General features: G+C 40.1%; 1 protein-coding gene across 2 annotated transcripts in view; it reads right to left on the reverse strand.

The window, feature by feature from the left end:
- LOC125709567 (F-box-like/WD repeat-containing protein TBL1X) overlaps positions 1 to 15,857 on the reverse strand; it is a 42,074-nt gene that overhangs the window by 11,396 nt on the left and 14,821 nt on the right. For both annotated transcript variants that reach the window (XM_048978156.1, XM_048978155.1), the window contains exons 3-4: positions 1,795 to 1,899; positions 125 to 270 (exon numbers count right to left, since the gene is read on the reverse strand). In XM_048978156.1, the coding sequence (XP_048834113.1) occupies positions 125 to 270; positions 1,795 to 1,852 (204 nt within the window). In that variant the 5' untranslated portion in view covers positions 1,853 to 1,899. The remainder of the gene's footprint in view (positions 1 to 124; positions 271 to 1,794; positions 1,900 to 15,857) is intronic.

Consider the following 15,857-nt stretch of genomic DNA (forward strand, 5'->3'; position numbering starts at 1 on the left):
GCAGCTGAGCCACACAGTGCCCCTTGCATTTCAAAGCTGGTTCAGAGGCCTATGTCTTAAAGGTGTTCAAATTAAATGCCCCCTAATACAGAATAATTTGTTGCGAGGCACAATGAACACTTGCCTCATTGATGCTGATCTCAGCTTCCACATACTGAAGGCCCTTCTGCAGGATTGAGATGAGGGCAGCAGGGGGCACTAGTGCTCCATTGATGTTTGACTGGCTGATGTGACTCTCAATCCCAAAGGTGAACGCGGAATGAGAGAAACCTGGCACACAAAATGCAGGAACGGCAGATTTCAAACAGGCTGCCTAAGAACGTCAGCGAGTAATTAACACAACAAAATACGCGCTAGAATTTCCAGTGAATAACAGACTATAAGACTGACACACACAAACACAGCCACCCAAAACAAACAGATACTATTTCATTGGATATTATCCATCAAAAATGTATATTGCAAAGGTACCACTTGTAAATATCCCATCATTTTCATAGGAACATATAATACATTATGCCTTTGTATAATGCTTATATATTCCAAATCTTTTATTTCAGCCTAATGCAGAATTGACTGCTGTCTATTTAAAAAGCACTTTCATGATATATTTTTTTATGTATGTAATCTTTCGCATTGCTGCTGTTTCATATGGGAATTGCTTTAACTCCATCACTTTTTGTGGATGGGGGTGCTGGGGGTGGTGGTTCCCTTGACTGAACCATCATGCTCAATTAAAAGTTAGCTGATAGGGTTTCAATCAGCCCAAGTAAGAAAAAAATTAGCAGAAAGAACCACAAACACAATTTTACATTTACATGGGAAAATCCATCCGACGATTCGTGGCAGAGGAGATTACGATAATATTAAATTGGTCAGACTGATTACAGCTCAAGAAATAACAGATGATTCAATAAATGACAGATAACAAAACAAGAGGTTTCCACTTACACTCTCCAGAGTTAGGGCAAATATTTAAGACTTAAGCTATATGTGTCAAAATTATTACTCAGAACTAAAGATACATTTAATGTTTACCTAAAGAAGCAGATTAATGATGGCACTGGGGTATTTTGCCTGAAAAATCACATGCATTTCTGACCTCGAGGTAACGTACACAAACAAAACACCAGCAGATGGTGGAGTGAGTGAGTGTATGTGTGTGTGTGTGAGTGTGTGTGTGTGTGTGTGTGTGTGCGTGTGTGTGTGTGCATGAGCAGGTATACCTTATGCTATGAGGACATAATGTCCCCACAACGTGATGAATACCCATTTATTTAATTTAATAAAAATCTGTGACTGCAATGAAAAAACTAAAAAAGCAAAAACTCTTGTATTTTGCTTGGTTACTTATGGTTATGGTTAGTGCAGGGTGGGGGTTAAGGTTGTCATAGTTAGCGTTAGCATTTTTCCCATAGAAATGAATGGGTGGTCCCCATAAATATATGTTTACCCAACATGTGCATACGTGTGTGTGACCAGGCTAGTAGCTGGACAATCAGTCCACAGTAAAACCAGGGCAAAAGAGCTGTACAGTGGGTAGAAGAGAGACTGTATTATAACCAAATGAAAGATCCAAAAGATCTTGAAGTCTGTTTGGAATCTTACAACGCAACACACCTATCTTCTTAGACTACAAAGCAATACGAAGAAAATCTGTGGCTCATGTTCTCCTTTCAGGAACAGCATCTCATGGTCCACATCACGAACACAAAAGGCCAGCTTGAGGAGGCAACACGAAGCTAAAATGCAGGGACTGCACATGGTGTTTGAAAGGGCTGCATGGGCTCTTACCTGATTCCTGGAGGTATCTGTAAACCAAGAAGTTCACCTCATCACTGGTTATACTCATCTTAGCCTGCCTCAGTGTAAGAGGTCTGTTTGATGGCGTGGCTCACTCTAGACAGACAGGAAGACAGAGAGATTAGACCAGCAGTCCTGCACACCAGTCCGGCTATCCTGAGAATCACAGAGTGCACTCTCACTAGGCATTCGGTACCACGCCTGTGTACTACATTCTGGTGTGCCTCATGCCGATTTTGTACTACACGATAGAATGAAGGAAATTTTCAGGCAAGAGTTCGAACAGCATTACAAAATGGCCAATTCACTGTGTATTGAACTACATAGTGGACGACTAAAAATTTCAAACACAGCCTCTGAAATGATTAGACTGTTTTGTGGCCTTATATTGTATCTACTTTGGCTTGGAAGTTTTTCTGCTCTGGATGGTGTCCATAGTGTAGAGAATGCACTATGGCTGGAACAGGTGTGAAAAGTGAGAATGACCTCATACATTTTTATATTATATATATATATAAAAATAAAAAATATAAATATTATTTATTTATTTATTTATTTAAATCAGGCAAAAAAACCACCCCCAGACCACAGGCTGCTGCACTAGCATCCTGTCGGCTTCAATTACAGGTGGACGAGAAGAATGCAGATGCCCACGTCAGAGCTGGAGAAACTGAGGCGCACAGCGGCCTTGGGATCAGAGGGAAGGACGGCGGACGGCCACATGCCCCGAGGAGGAGGGGTCCTTCCAAAAAGAGCGAAGACGCTCCCGCACAGTAGTGCCCCGGAGGCCACACTGATATATATAATATAATTATATTGAAAGCCTGGGAAAGGGGAGGTTTTTCCATTTCATGTCGCCCTGCTTTCATCCCACGTGTTTTCAGAGCTCGTGGTACACTAAACACTTTCCACTTTTGGTAACGTAGCAACAAGCGAGATGCAGTGGAAAATACAAGAAGTGTTTGTCCCAATTTTGGCCAGGCTCACAGCCAAAGGGGCTGAGCATGTTACTGGGCATGTTACTGGGCATCTTACTGGGCATCTTACTTGGCATGAATAATTCACAGCCGCCTTTTTTAGGTGTCCTTTGCTCTGTCGCTCCATCAGATTGTTCCCTTGATGCTTCAAGTGAAGGTTTTGTTCAGTCACAAGCACATCCATTATATCATGTTTCTGATTATTTTAGGTTCCAGTCATGATTTTTTTTGGGGGGGGGGGGGGTTGCTGATATTGTGCATGATACTTAAAACGTCATTGGATTTACAGTGTTTGTTTTTCTACATGATAACAGTTTTGGGCAGTACTTCAGATACACATAGTGGTATCTCAAACATGCTGGACTGCAGGGAAATCATCAATTTCCACGTCATGAACATTTATATCCTTATAAAGGCAAGCATGAATGAGTAATTAAAAGAATCACTATATTCACACAGAATGTAATGCAACAGATTGACAAGTACTTTATCTTTTGTAAAGGTGAGTTAAGGGTTTTAAGTAGGGTTGAGTACCATGCTTACCAATGCCAGTACTTATAGATACTCTTATCAATACTACTCTCCATAATGTGATTCAAAAAATAGACTTGACACAAGGTGAAGAGATTTAACTTAATAAAAAATTATTTCACTATAACTTTTTTGCAAAAATGTGATAGTGCTGCTTCACTATCCTGCTAGTCCCGAATGTAGAAAGTTGAATTTCGGGCCATATTTTAAACCACTGAAGTTTTAGCAGCGTATTTGTAAACAGAAAACAAAAATACTGAATATTACCTCTTGAATTATGAAGGTGTTATTTAAAACATTCAAAATATGAAAATGTCAATATGCTTGAACACACATTTCGTACTAGACATCAAGAAACTGATGTATATCTAGATCCTAAAGAGCAAGTAACAACTACAGTAATACACCAGTTCACTATATGTGTGTGTATATATATATATATACTAGGGGTGAGAGAAAAAATCGATGCATCGATGCATCTTTTTTCTTTCTCTAACGATTCAAAATCGATTCTCAAAGATTCAGAATCGATTCTGTGTTCTATCAAATTGCGACTGCGCGCCGGAAAAATAAACATTACAACGCTCGCCTCTTACATATGCTGCTCTTCATTTGAACAATGGACAAACTACATCCTGCACCATCAAATTTAAAATCGACTGTGTGGCAACATTTTGGATTTTGTGAAGACAAAGAGAAAGGGGTCGTTGATAAAAGCCATACTGTGTGCAAAGTCTGTCGCGCCAAATTTAAGTATTTCGGGAACACTACTAATATGAAGAAGCATATAACACGGTTCCACTCAGAGCTGCAGGAACGGACTTCGGTCCCGATCGCGCCCAGCGCCGGTTTCACTCAAAGGACCCTTGAGCAAGTAGCAAAGCTTCCATCCAATTCTGAAAAAGCCAAACGAATTACACGGTCAGTGGCGGGTTTCATTGCCAAAGATTTGGCCTTACTCTGTAATGGAGAACGAAGGATTTCGCTCAATGTTACAGGTGCTTGAGCCAAGAAATAGTGTGCCGTCACGACGTTATTTCAGTGACACTGCAATACCCGCACTCTACAGGGAGACTAAAGCTCAAATTTTAGAATCAATAAGTAATATGGACAGGATTGCAATAACATGCGATGCATGGACATGAATTTCAACAGACTCGTATGTCACCATTACGGCTCACTACATCACGGATGAGTTTAAGCTCGCGGCTGAAGATAATTCTAAAGGTTCTAAACAAAAATAAATAAAAGACATTCCTTCCTTTGTTAAAAGGTTCTAAACAAACTGAAAACAACACATTTGTTGATTTGTTGTTACAATTGTTCTTAGTAATTGTTCATCCTGATATAATTTTGTTAAAATAAAATCAATAAAAGTCTTTATTTCACTTTGTCATTTTAAAAATTGAAATACTGTCAAACAGAGATTCTAACTATAAACAAAAAACATATAATTTAAATTTTAAATTAAGCATATTTGCAAAAAAATGTATATGAAGAATCGTTTTGGAATCGGATCGTGGATCCCAGAATCGTAATTGGATCGGATCGCGAAGTACCTAAAGATTCCCACCCCTAATATATACACACACACACACACACACCTTTTACTGGAATGCAAGGACTTTTTCAGTAGAAAAAACTTAATATACAGAAACTAATTATTTTGCTACAGAAAAGCATGATTAATGGTTATAATATTTATGATACTGCAGCTGAACTAAGTTTTCTGCTAGCCCAGATGCAAGTGCAGACACATTCCTTTCTCTGACACAGACTGAATTTTGCAAGGACAGCAGGTTAATTTTCTTATTTTGCCTGTTACTATGTGGTTGGTTACTTGTGCATTGGAATAAAACTTTCCATGTTAATGAAGAACTCACATTCTTACTCTTCGAAGCTGCCTTTGAGGTCTCTGGGCTAAACACATGGAAGTCTCAATGACACTATGCTCTTGTGGTTAATTAGCAAATGAGAAAGCCCTCACGGTTCTTCCTGAGTCATATCACTACACGCGGTTGCGTATGCAAGCACCGCCCTTTAACGACAAACAAACTCAAATATAATTAGTGTGGAGCCCAAGAGGATTGTCAAGCCCCCTCCAATAACAATCCATCCATCAGATTAACATCAACGTAAGACTAAACGGTCCCGCAAGTGTAGATACACACACACACCCCACGATGGTATCCATACCCAGGATGAAACAATTGCAGGTTAAGAGCCTTGCTCAAGGACCCAATGGAGTAGGATCACTCCTGGCATTCACGGGTTTCAAACCAACAACCTTCCAATTGCTGGCACAGATCACTAAACCGGACAGAGTATTTATTGAAATCGAGCACAAGAGTTACGGAGACAATAAAACAAATGACAAAAGTAACCAAGAACAGAGCGAATATGTAAATCTTATGGTTTATTGTGGGTTACATTAATTAAAGTTGAAAGACTTAAAAACACTTTATCTAGTTTTGTGGTCTTTTTTTGGCTACCTATTTAGAGAAATCAGTGCAACATATGATAACAGATCATTCTAATATACCTAAAAAGGTAGGTGTCAATTCCACTACACAAAACAATACTGTATTTAGGTGTAACTTGTTTTGTATTTGTATTCTGTATTGTGAGAATGACCCGTAGTTTAGTATTTGCTTAATTAGCTTAAACTTGTAATGTATAAATTATTCCTTAATAAAAACATTATTTGCAAGCAAATACAAGCTGAATTTCAATTATTTCAAAAAAGGCATTGAAAAGACATTGTCACAAGACATAGGTGTGCACATGCACATATAATCTCAGGTACTTAACAGGACCTTCGACGCAATATTTAATTTTGACCGTGGAATTAATTTAAAATCTAAAGCCCATTTGGAAAATGGCTCTAAAAACAGAATTCTGGGAATTGCTGAAAGTGCACTTAACATGATTTTAAGATAAGATAAGCACACAATATAGCAGAAAAATACAGCACATTATATTTTAATCCTATGCATGCCTCCATATGGGAATTAATTTCCTTGAATTAAGAAACAAACAGGGTCTGGAAAGGGGTTCGCTGGATTAATAACAAGACGAGATGGCAATGACAAATTGCAATGTAGCATAATAATCATTATAGGTCAAATATTTGATATTCTGTGCACCATTACAAATACTCAAAAGCTGCACTACATAATTTACCAGAATTTAATCCAGTCACACTTAAATTGACTTCTGGCTCGACTCCGACTCCTTGATAGTGACTCATGAACAAAATATTCTTTATGGCTCTGTTGAAATTTCTACACATGTGAAGCATTGAGTGTTCAACACTCCCTAAACCATAAAGTCGTTAACCACATTACAATATGCAGCTGAGCACAGAGCACAGGACTGGAGCCGGAGAAGCATGATGTCAGGCGATATCGACAAACAATTAGCTTTTTCTGTTTTACTAGTACAAATAGCAGCTCCGATCTGACAAAATGCGGGATATTCTGAGTTTTATTTTACATAGAAGGGACCACTTAGAAAGAGGTGTTGCTTAACCTGTGTTGGAAATTATATAATATGTAGCACCAGTGGGCTTGTGAGCCATTGCAAATAACTCTAGTGAATAATTATTGATAATGTAAATACTTGTGCCTTTAACTGTGGTTGATCTTGGTTGAGTTTGCCTGATCCTCGTGTGTCTTAGCAATTGTCTAATTACCCGGCCTGTGTGTGTGCCTTACCGTGCTTAGTGTACCTTTTAAGGATTACAATAAATAGCAATTTTGTGCAATTCCCAGTCTGACATGCTTTCAGCACAGCGATTTTTGCATACATGTGCGGTCCAACTCAGGAACTGATGCCAAAATTTCCTGAAAGAGATATCTTCATCATAATGTTATTTTAGAGAAAGTATGAGTTTTAAAATCTACATTAAAAAAGTCCTTAGGCTCTTGCAAAAAAATATTATTGCTTCAAAGACATTTGAAATAGTGATTACTTTGAAGACATATATAAGCCTAAGGAAGTATGAGACAAAGTTTTTGAAGCGTTCAAGTGGTGATTAGTCACATCAGTTACCAATAGAAAAAACAAATAAGTGGTTACATCTTTGATAAATAGTAATGTTAAACTGGAGTCACGATGGAAACTTGGCCCTTGAACTCTAATTTTGTGAATCGTGAACATCTCTGAGATGCAGAGAAATCTGCACGATAATTGTGTATGTGTTGAGATGTGAGCAAAACCTTGATTTCCAAAGCTCTTAAGTTCAAAAAGGCAAAAGCTTCCTTAGAAATGTATGTTGTTTAACTGGCAATTCTGCAGCTTAAAAAAAAAGCAAACTTGGGGTGAGCGAGAGAATGTGCCTATAGGCGAGAATCATTTAAAAACAGAATCTGCATGCCTGCAGATTGAGCACCAAAAATTAATATTTTGGGGGTGGAGGGTAACAAAAACAGACAGAGACACCTTCAGTTCTGTGCTTTAATGCCTTTGACACATAATTCATAATGAAAACCTGTAAAATGTAGCTTAAAAACAAGGAGCGACAACAAATTCTGCCCTACTGTGCCTAGGATCCCATTTTCTCATGGACAGTCGCCTCATGACAGATGTGCTAACAAGGCTCAGGAAAGGGCTACCCATTTTCTCTTGAACGATCTTGGCTTTGAAGACATCAGACAGACGGAGAAGGTATTGGGAAGCCAAGAGAGGGATGGGGGAAGGGTGAGCAACCGGATCCACTGTGAAACGGGTCGCAGAACACTGCCACAGACATTTCTGCCTCTGCCCTCGTCTCCCGCCACTGGATGACTTATTTAACAGCAGCAGATGTCAGGGGGAAAGGACCTTTATTTCCAGTAGAAACACACACACACACACACACACACACACACACATTTGTACTGTCCATTCATTTCTATGGGGAAAACCCTAATCCCAACAATGACAACCTTAACCTCTATCCAGATCTAACCTTAACCACAAGTAACCAACCAAAATACAAGACTTTGACGTTTTTAGTTTTATGATCGCAGTCAGATATTTTTATAGAATTAAATTTCCCCCTGTGGAGATTGAAAAAATGATGTTCACAATATCAAAATAGCAGTTTTTTTATCACATTTTATCACTTGTGCGATCTTTCTTGCATGACAATGCTTCTGACATTTTTTACATTAAGGTTATCGTTAACAATTACTGAAATGAAAACAATAAAAGCATTTCGTTCATATTGGCATCGACACATTGTGTTAGTATTGTCCGATATTTAATCTTTATCAGTATTCAAAGAGCTAAAGACAGAGCTAAACTACTACAAATACCAATACTGCAAATGATTGAATTGGATGATCAGTCATTTTTCTGCAGTGGAAGATGAAGGATTTCGTCGGCTCATTCATCATTTTGAGGTCACAAAGTAATAGCCTGCAACATGTTTATAATTCATCATTAAATATAGCCGGCAGATCCATCCCCTACTTTTTCACAAAATAAAAAAGGTCATTTTGCAAACACACACACACACACACATAAAGATTTGACCCCCATCATCCCTCTTGAAAATTTTAACTGGACCACTGATGATGACAAGCAGGTTGTGCTGGAGTTAACGGTTAGAAATATATATGTTTATGGTTATGCTCTAGGGCAGGAACTCAGTTGGCATCTGGCACGAAACACCATGTACTATAAGCAGGAGCCCATGACAGATCTCCAACCCACACACGATAGATGAAAATCTACTGAGGACTGTTATTTGCAAAATTTACTTTTTAAAGTCAATTTCTTTTGCATAAAATTTTATACAACATAATTTTATACAAATACCAATCTTAAACTGCAAATCAGTAATAAATTACTTAATTTGGCTTTTTAAAATCCAAACATATAATCAATATTTATATCGCACCATGCAATGGTATGCCAACCGTTGAGAAAACATTCACACATTTCACTAGGTAATAAAATTATATATAAATATTTCTTTCCAAGTACAATTGTAATTAAAAGACTCAAACTGAATTTATATATATATATATATATATATATATATATATATATATATATATATATAAAAATTGAAATATCATTTTGACATACATATTTAGACCCTTTCACTGTTGGAAAACCTTAGGTACACAAAATTACCTTAACAAGCCACCCAATTAGTGACCAATGTGCAATCATACTGGACTACCAAAAATGATCAGAGATTTCACAATCAAATCATTTGTGTCGGTGAGGTAATGAAATCCAAAGCAAAGACACCATGAAGACCAGTGTACTTTCACAGCAAATCCAAAATCAAAACACAGATTAGGAGACGGGTATAAAAATCTCAGTCTCTGATCATCTGTGAGCACAGTGCCCCCAATCATCAAAACGAGGGTACTGCTTTACTGTAATGCTCGCTTTTGCCACTTATAAACTGTAGTAACTCATAATTAAAAGACTGTTATAACTTGGTTAAGTCTGAGTCAAGCATTTGTTCATTATTTTAAATTGTTTTCATTATTCTCATTACTTTACTACAAAGAGTAAACACTATGCATGATTGGACTACTTTGATGCAGTTAAGATAATGCTGTCACTGTGAATTTTTTGACATTATTGTGCTAGAATCCTTCCCAGAACTATTTCGCCTTGTCCGGCCAAGCTAAGGCTGGGGATTTTCCTGACAACCAGAGGCCAAAGCAGAAATGCGGCAGGGAGGCTCTCCTGGTCATTCTGTCTATGAATGTTCCGTCTCTGCAAAATTAAATGGACAAACTGCATGCTCAGATATGGTATACTGCTCCATACCATGTGTGTGTGACGTGTGGCTAGGAGAGAAAATGCCAGATGTGGCCATAACTCCTGAAGGCTACACAGTCTTTAGAGATGATCAGAATGCTGTGGAGTGCTACAAATCATGCAGGGGAGGTACAGCGATCTTCATTAAACAATCCTGGTGCACCGACAATAAAGTTAGTTCTCAGTCCTGTTCTCAGAATGTGGAGTATTTTATTAACCCAATGAAGTACAATGCATGATTGTGAGTGTCATGTACATTCCCCCTTCTGCTATGGAGGAGGCTGCACTAAAAGAACTACACAACATGATCAGTGAGCTTGAAAACATGTATCTTGATGCTGCTTTCATTATCCTGGGAGACTTTAACCATTGCAATCTCTGGAAAAACATTCCAAAACTTTACCGATGGAAACACCAACCATTGTTACAGCAATATTAGAAATTCATATTCAACTGTGTCAAAACCCCATTTTGAGGCCACAGACATGAACATTTTAAGAGGGATACAGAAAAGGTACATGATTACACTGAGACTATCAGTGACTACATCAGCTGGTGCACCTCCATCTGTGTCTCCTCTAGAACTGTCCGTAATTTTCCAAATCAAATGCCCTGGTTTAAGGCCTGTCAACCTGTTTCTCATCATTTATATGCAGATATTCATATGAAGATCAAGAAAACACAGGAAGCTTTCCAATCAAGGAACAGAGGAGAGTTCAAGCGTGCCCGGTACGAGCTACAGAAGTCCACCAGGACCTCACAAAGGGCATACTCCCAAAAACCTGAAGGCTTCTACCTGCAAAACAACACACACGCCATGTGGCAGGGAATCCAGTTCATCACTAACTACAGAAAGAACACAAACAGGACTAAGACCCGAGACACTTTCTCACTGACAGACCACAGGTGGTAAGGATGGGAGGCAGGTTCTCTGTTGAGCAGCACAGGAACACCAAAGGGTTGTTGCTTCAGCACAAAACTGTGCACCTTGTACACTTACAACTGTCTCCACCCAGGACAACACTACCATCATCAAGTACGCAAATTACACAACTATCCTGGGCTTCATCAAGGATGGGGATGAGTTAAGTTACAGGAAGCTGGTCAACTACATCCTTGCCTATAGTGAAGAAAATGACCTTATCCTCAACCTAGACATGACCAAGGAATAAATTCAGGACTTCAGGAAGAAACCCGGGAGGGTCTGCAGCCTCTCATCATCAAAGGCACTGAGGTTGACCGAACCAGCTCTGACAAGTGTCTGGGTCTTCAAGTAATATCAAACCTGAGCTAGGCCAAAATACTGCTGCTGTAGTGAAAAAGGAGCAAAAAGCAACTTTATTTCATCAGGCTGCTAAGAAAGGCAAGACTCCGCCACCGCCCCCTCAACCAGGCCTACAGAGGACTTAAAGAGAGCATCCTCACAAATATCATCACTGTTTGGTTTGGGAGGAAGACACTCCAAAGAGTCATAAAGACTGCAGGGAGGATCATTGGAGCTGGCCTCTCATTTATGGTCACTCTCTACACACAATGCTGCAGGAAAAAAGCCCAGAACATCCTCAGGGACCCACGGCACCCAGCACAGTCTCTGCTCAGGCATAAACACTCAGCATATAACCTGAGACACTGCAGGCCAGAGACTATCATCAGAAGACAGAGCTCTGAAGATAGAGAGAAAGAAATTACTTGTTGGGGGAAAACCCATGTCTTCATCCTCAAACTTAAACATGCATATGGTATCTATAATAAAAGATCATAACCATAGGTGAGGGTAGGAACGTAGATCGACTGCTAAATTGAGAGCTTCGCCTTTTGGCTCAGCTCTCTCTTCACCATGACAGACCGATGTAGCGCCCGCATGACTGCGGACGCCGCACTGATCCGCCTGTTGATCTCCTGTTCCATCGTTCCCCCACTCGTGAACAAGATCCCGAGAACTCCTCCACTTGGGGTAGGACCCCATCCCCAACCCGGAGAGAGCATTCTACCCTTTTCCTGCTGAAAACCATGGTCTCGGATTTGGAGGTGCTGATTCTCATCCCAGCCGCTTCACACTCCGCTGCGAACTGCTCCAGTGAGAGCTGAAGGTCACGGTCCGATGAGGCCAACAGAACCACATCATCTGCAAAAAGCAGAGACCTAATCCTGAGGTCACCGAACCAGACACCCTCAATGCCCTGGCTGCGCCTAGGAATTCTGTCCTTAAAAGCTATGAACAGAATTGGTGACAAAGGGCAGCCCTGACGGAGTCCAACCCTCACCGGAAACGAGTCCGACTTATTGCCGCCCATGCGGACCAAACTCTGGCACTGGTCATACAGGGACCGTACCGCCCTTAAAAGGGAGCCCGGTACCCCATACTCCCAGAGCACCCCCACAGGACTCCCCGAGGGACACGGTCGAATGCCTTCTCCAAGTCGACAAAACACATGTAGACTGGTCGGGCAAACTCCCATGAACCCTCTAAAACCCTGCTGAGAGCATAGAGCTGGTCCACTGTACCATGGCCAGGGCGAAAAGCACACTGCTCCTCCTGAATCCGAGGTTCGACAATCCAGCGGACCCTCCTCTCCAGGACCCCCGAATAGACCTTACCAGGGAGGCTGAGGAGTGTGATCCCCCTGTAGTTGGAGCACACCCTCCAGTCCCCTTTCTTAAAGAGGGGGACCACCACCCCAGTCTGCCAGTCCAGAGAAGTGAATTAATAAATGCTAAATAAAATCAAATAATTCTAAAATACACACAACTTGATTTAATGTCAATTTAAATATTTGTAAAAATTCACAATTTATTCATCCCCATGGAAAAATTCTCTTTTTCAGTTCCCCAAACTTGTTCTCTGTAGGTACCAGCAAGCTTGGCTGCGAAGGGCAGACAGCCACCCACAACAGGACCCAGGGAGCTGGGGGTTAAGGGCCTTGCTCAAGGACCTGCAGACGTGTCGAGGCTGGGCATGAACCTGTGAATTTCAGCTCACAGACACAGAGGTTCAGCCCAGAAAAATCCACTTTTGGCAACAAACAGATAAAGTTTCCCTCTGGACCATTAATCTCATCTAATAGGGTAAGTCTGACTTTCAGTTGAGGTATAGATAGAAAATATAGTAGTTATGTCTACATTATTAATAGTGCATTATCATTGTATGTGTGACGTCACTCAAAGTCCGCACAGTTCACCTCCTCATACAACAGTGGTCACAGTCGGTCTCTTTATGATTCCGGCAGCACCAGCGTATGCCATGTAATCCATCATATGGTGCTATATTGCTGTTTGATCATCTCCTGCACTCTCAGCTCTGGTTTTCCCAATTGCAATTTTTCTCAGTGCAATATATTTATCTCATGTGCAATATTTCCCCAATACTTTTACATTGTGTACTATATTGCTCTATATTACTTATTTCACCCACTTTTTTTACTGAGGCTTATGTAGGAGGATCCAAACATCATCTCATTGTTCTCGTACAGTGACAATGAAGATATCTTATCTTAGAGTCCACAAATCAAGCACTGGTAGAAACCAGCATTAAGGAGCAATACCGTCACCTATTACACTGGAGTGTAAATCAGGTACTTACTGACACAGAATTATTTACAATATTACATAAGTGTATTATTAAAATGACATTGATGTTTCCTTTTTCTAAACTATCATGATTATTGTCAATACCAGTACATCACAACACCCCTAAACCCAAGTAGACTAAAGTACAAATCATAGCCAAGCACAATGTATTTTGCATAATAGCAATCACACTGCCGCAAACAACTCTTAATTCAGCTCGGGACTATTGTCTGGTTTTAACCAGAGTACTTCAAAGCTAATTACCTCATATGCAACAAGCCTTGTCTTTCAAAATCAGCACCATGACATCCACCTCAATACGCTGCTCCTGTGAAGAAAGCTACAGCTCAGCAAAGGACAAGCTGCAGATTTGCTGCTTGCTGCACAGTAATTGCCCTTTCTGCATGCTAATTATAAATCTCAGCCTTATTTATATGCATTACAAGGTAATTCAGAAGGAACAGAACCAGGGTGACTTCCTCTTGCTGCTGTTTTATGGTCAGTCAGACAACAATACAGTGGTCCACTTATTTACAGATTGTTTCCTTGAGAGACCACAGAGCAGGTCAACAAAGATGCAAGCAATTCTCCCTAATTTGTGCACTACATTAACATGATCAGGCAAACATTTGACTCACCTGCATGAATAATGATTTCAGTTTTCATTCAGAGATACCATATCTATCACCCACTTTGATCCCTACGATTTTATTCAGAGAGGCTATAACCTCAGCTGAACCGAAATGGATGTAACGAAAGCACTGAGGAACAGTACACAGCAAGATCAAAGGTAATCCCGCTGTTCAGAACAGGACAGGCCCACTTGGAATAAGAATGGATGAGAGAGATGACCTGCAGGTGAGATTCGTGAGCGCTGGCGTCAGATTAAGTCAACACTTTGTAAGAAACGAAGTGACAAAGCAGAAGAAGCTTTGACCTAGATAAACCAGGATAGCGTTCAGTCATGGCTTGGCAGACAGTGAACATACTCTGTGGTTAAAGACAAACAGACCTGAACACATTTACAGACCCTTCGCCTGCAACAAGCTGCCTACCTATAATACACCTACAGTACAGCTGTGGTCAGTATCTAGCAAACTGGAATGAAAACATCACTACCCCCCCCCCACACAGTTCAGTAGTCCTTTATGCAGAGACTGAATTTATGACCTTCTGGAACCTGGAGTGAATTCTGCAGTGCATTGTGCTTCCAGTTCACAAAAGCTAATAAAATGTGCTGTTTGGAGCTTCTGCAGGTACCCCTCACTGCTACAAGGGAATCGAAGTGAAATTCTTATAGCCACTTGGGAAATCACACCAAGTGTCTGTGTCTTTAAATGTAAATTGCTGCAGGTACACTGCAGTAACACTATTGCATAGCTAGATCATTTACTTAGGGGAAAAATGATTAAAAAAAATTTACATAATGTATCTGAAGAAATGCTGTGTGTATGAGCATATAAGTGTACAGGATGTATATAAACTTATAATATGAATTCCTGAATAGATTACCCCTCATTACATAACAGGCAAAGACTGCACCACACCAAATTTGTACCATGCCAGATCTGCTGATGTATAATTAAGAACCAAGCTAAAAACTAATAAGTTGAAAAAGCACAAGAATGCAGAAGTGATCTTATAAGTTATTGGGTGTAATTATTGGTACCGGCTAAATTTAATTATCTCACACCTACCCTGGGGTCAAATTGACCCCAAAGGCACATCAGGTAACTTCACAGAAATATAATTATGGTAGGAGTGTGTAAGAGTTACACAAGAAGTAGAATAAAGATCAACTGAAATTAAATTGAAAAGTTTCTGATTATCAGATGTCACACGGTTGTAACAGAAGCTCAGAAGAGGGTCTGATATACTGAAGATAGTCAATCCAGTGGAATTCCAGAGATACATACAGATGATTCATCGCTAAGCAGAGCAACCTCCCACCTATGCAACACACACACACACAGAGAATATCGGATCCGTATCGGCACCAATCCAGCCCAATCTCACAACAGTCCTTTCCTATTTTAAAAGAATTTGCAGCATTATAGCTGAACTCTAACACTGCCACTCAGTGGGTGTGAGCGCCGTGACTTCCGCCTGCTGTGACGTCATGCGCATACTCTTTGCAGCAGGAGAAACAATAGAGATAGAGAGCTAGATAGATACTTTATTTATCCAGAAGGAAATTTAGGTTTCCAG

The sequence above is a fragment of the Brienomyrus brachyistius genome, chromosome 16 (assembly GCF_023856365.1).
Source record: "Brienomyrus brachyistius isolate T26 chromosome 16, BBRACH_0.4, whole genome shotgun sequence".
NCBI lineage: Eukaryota > Metazoa > Chordata > Actinopteri > Osteoglossiformes > Mormyridae > Brienomyrus > Brienomyrus brachyistius.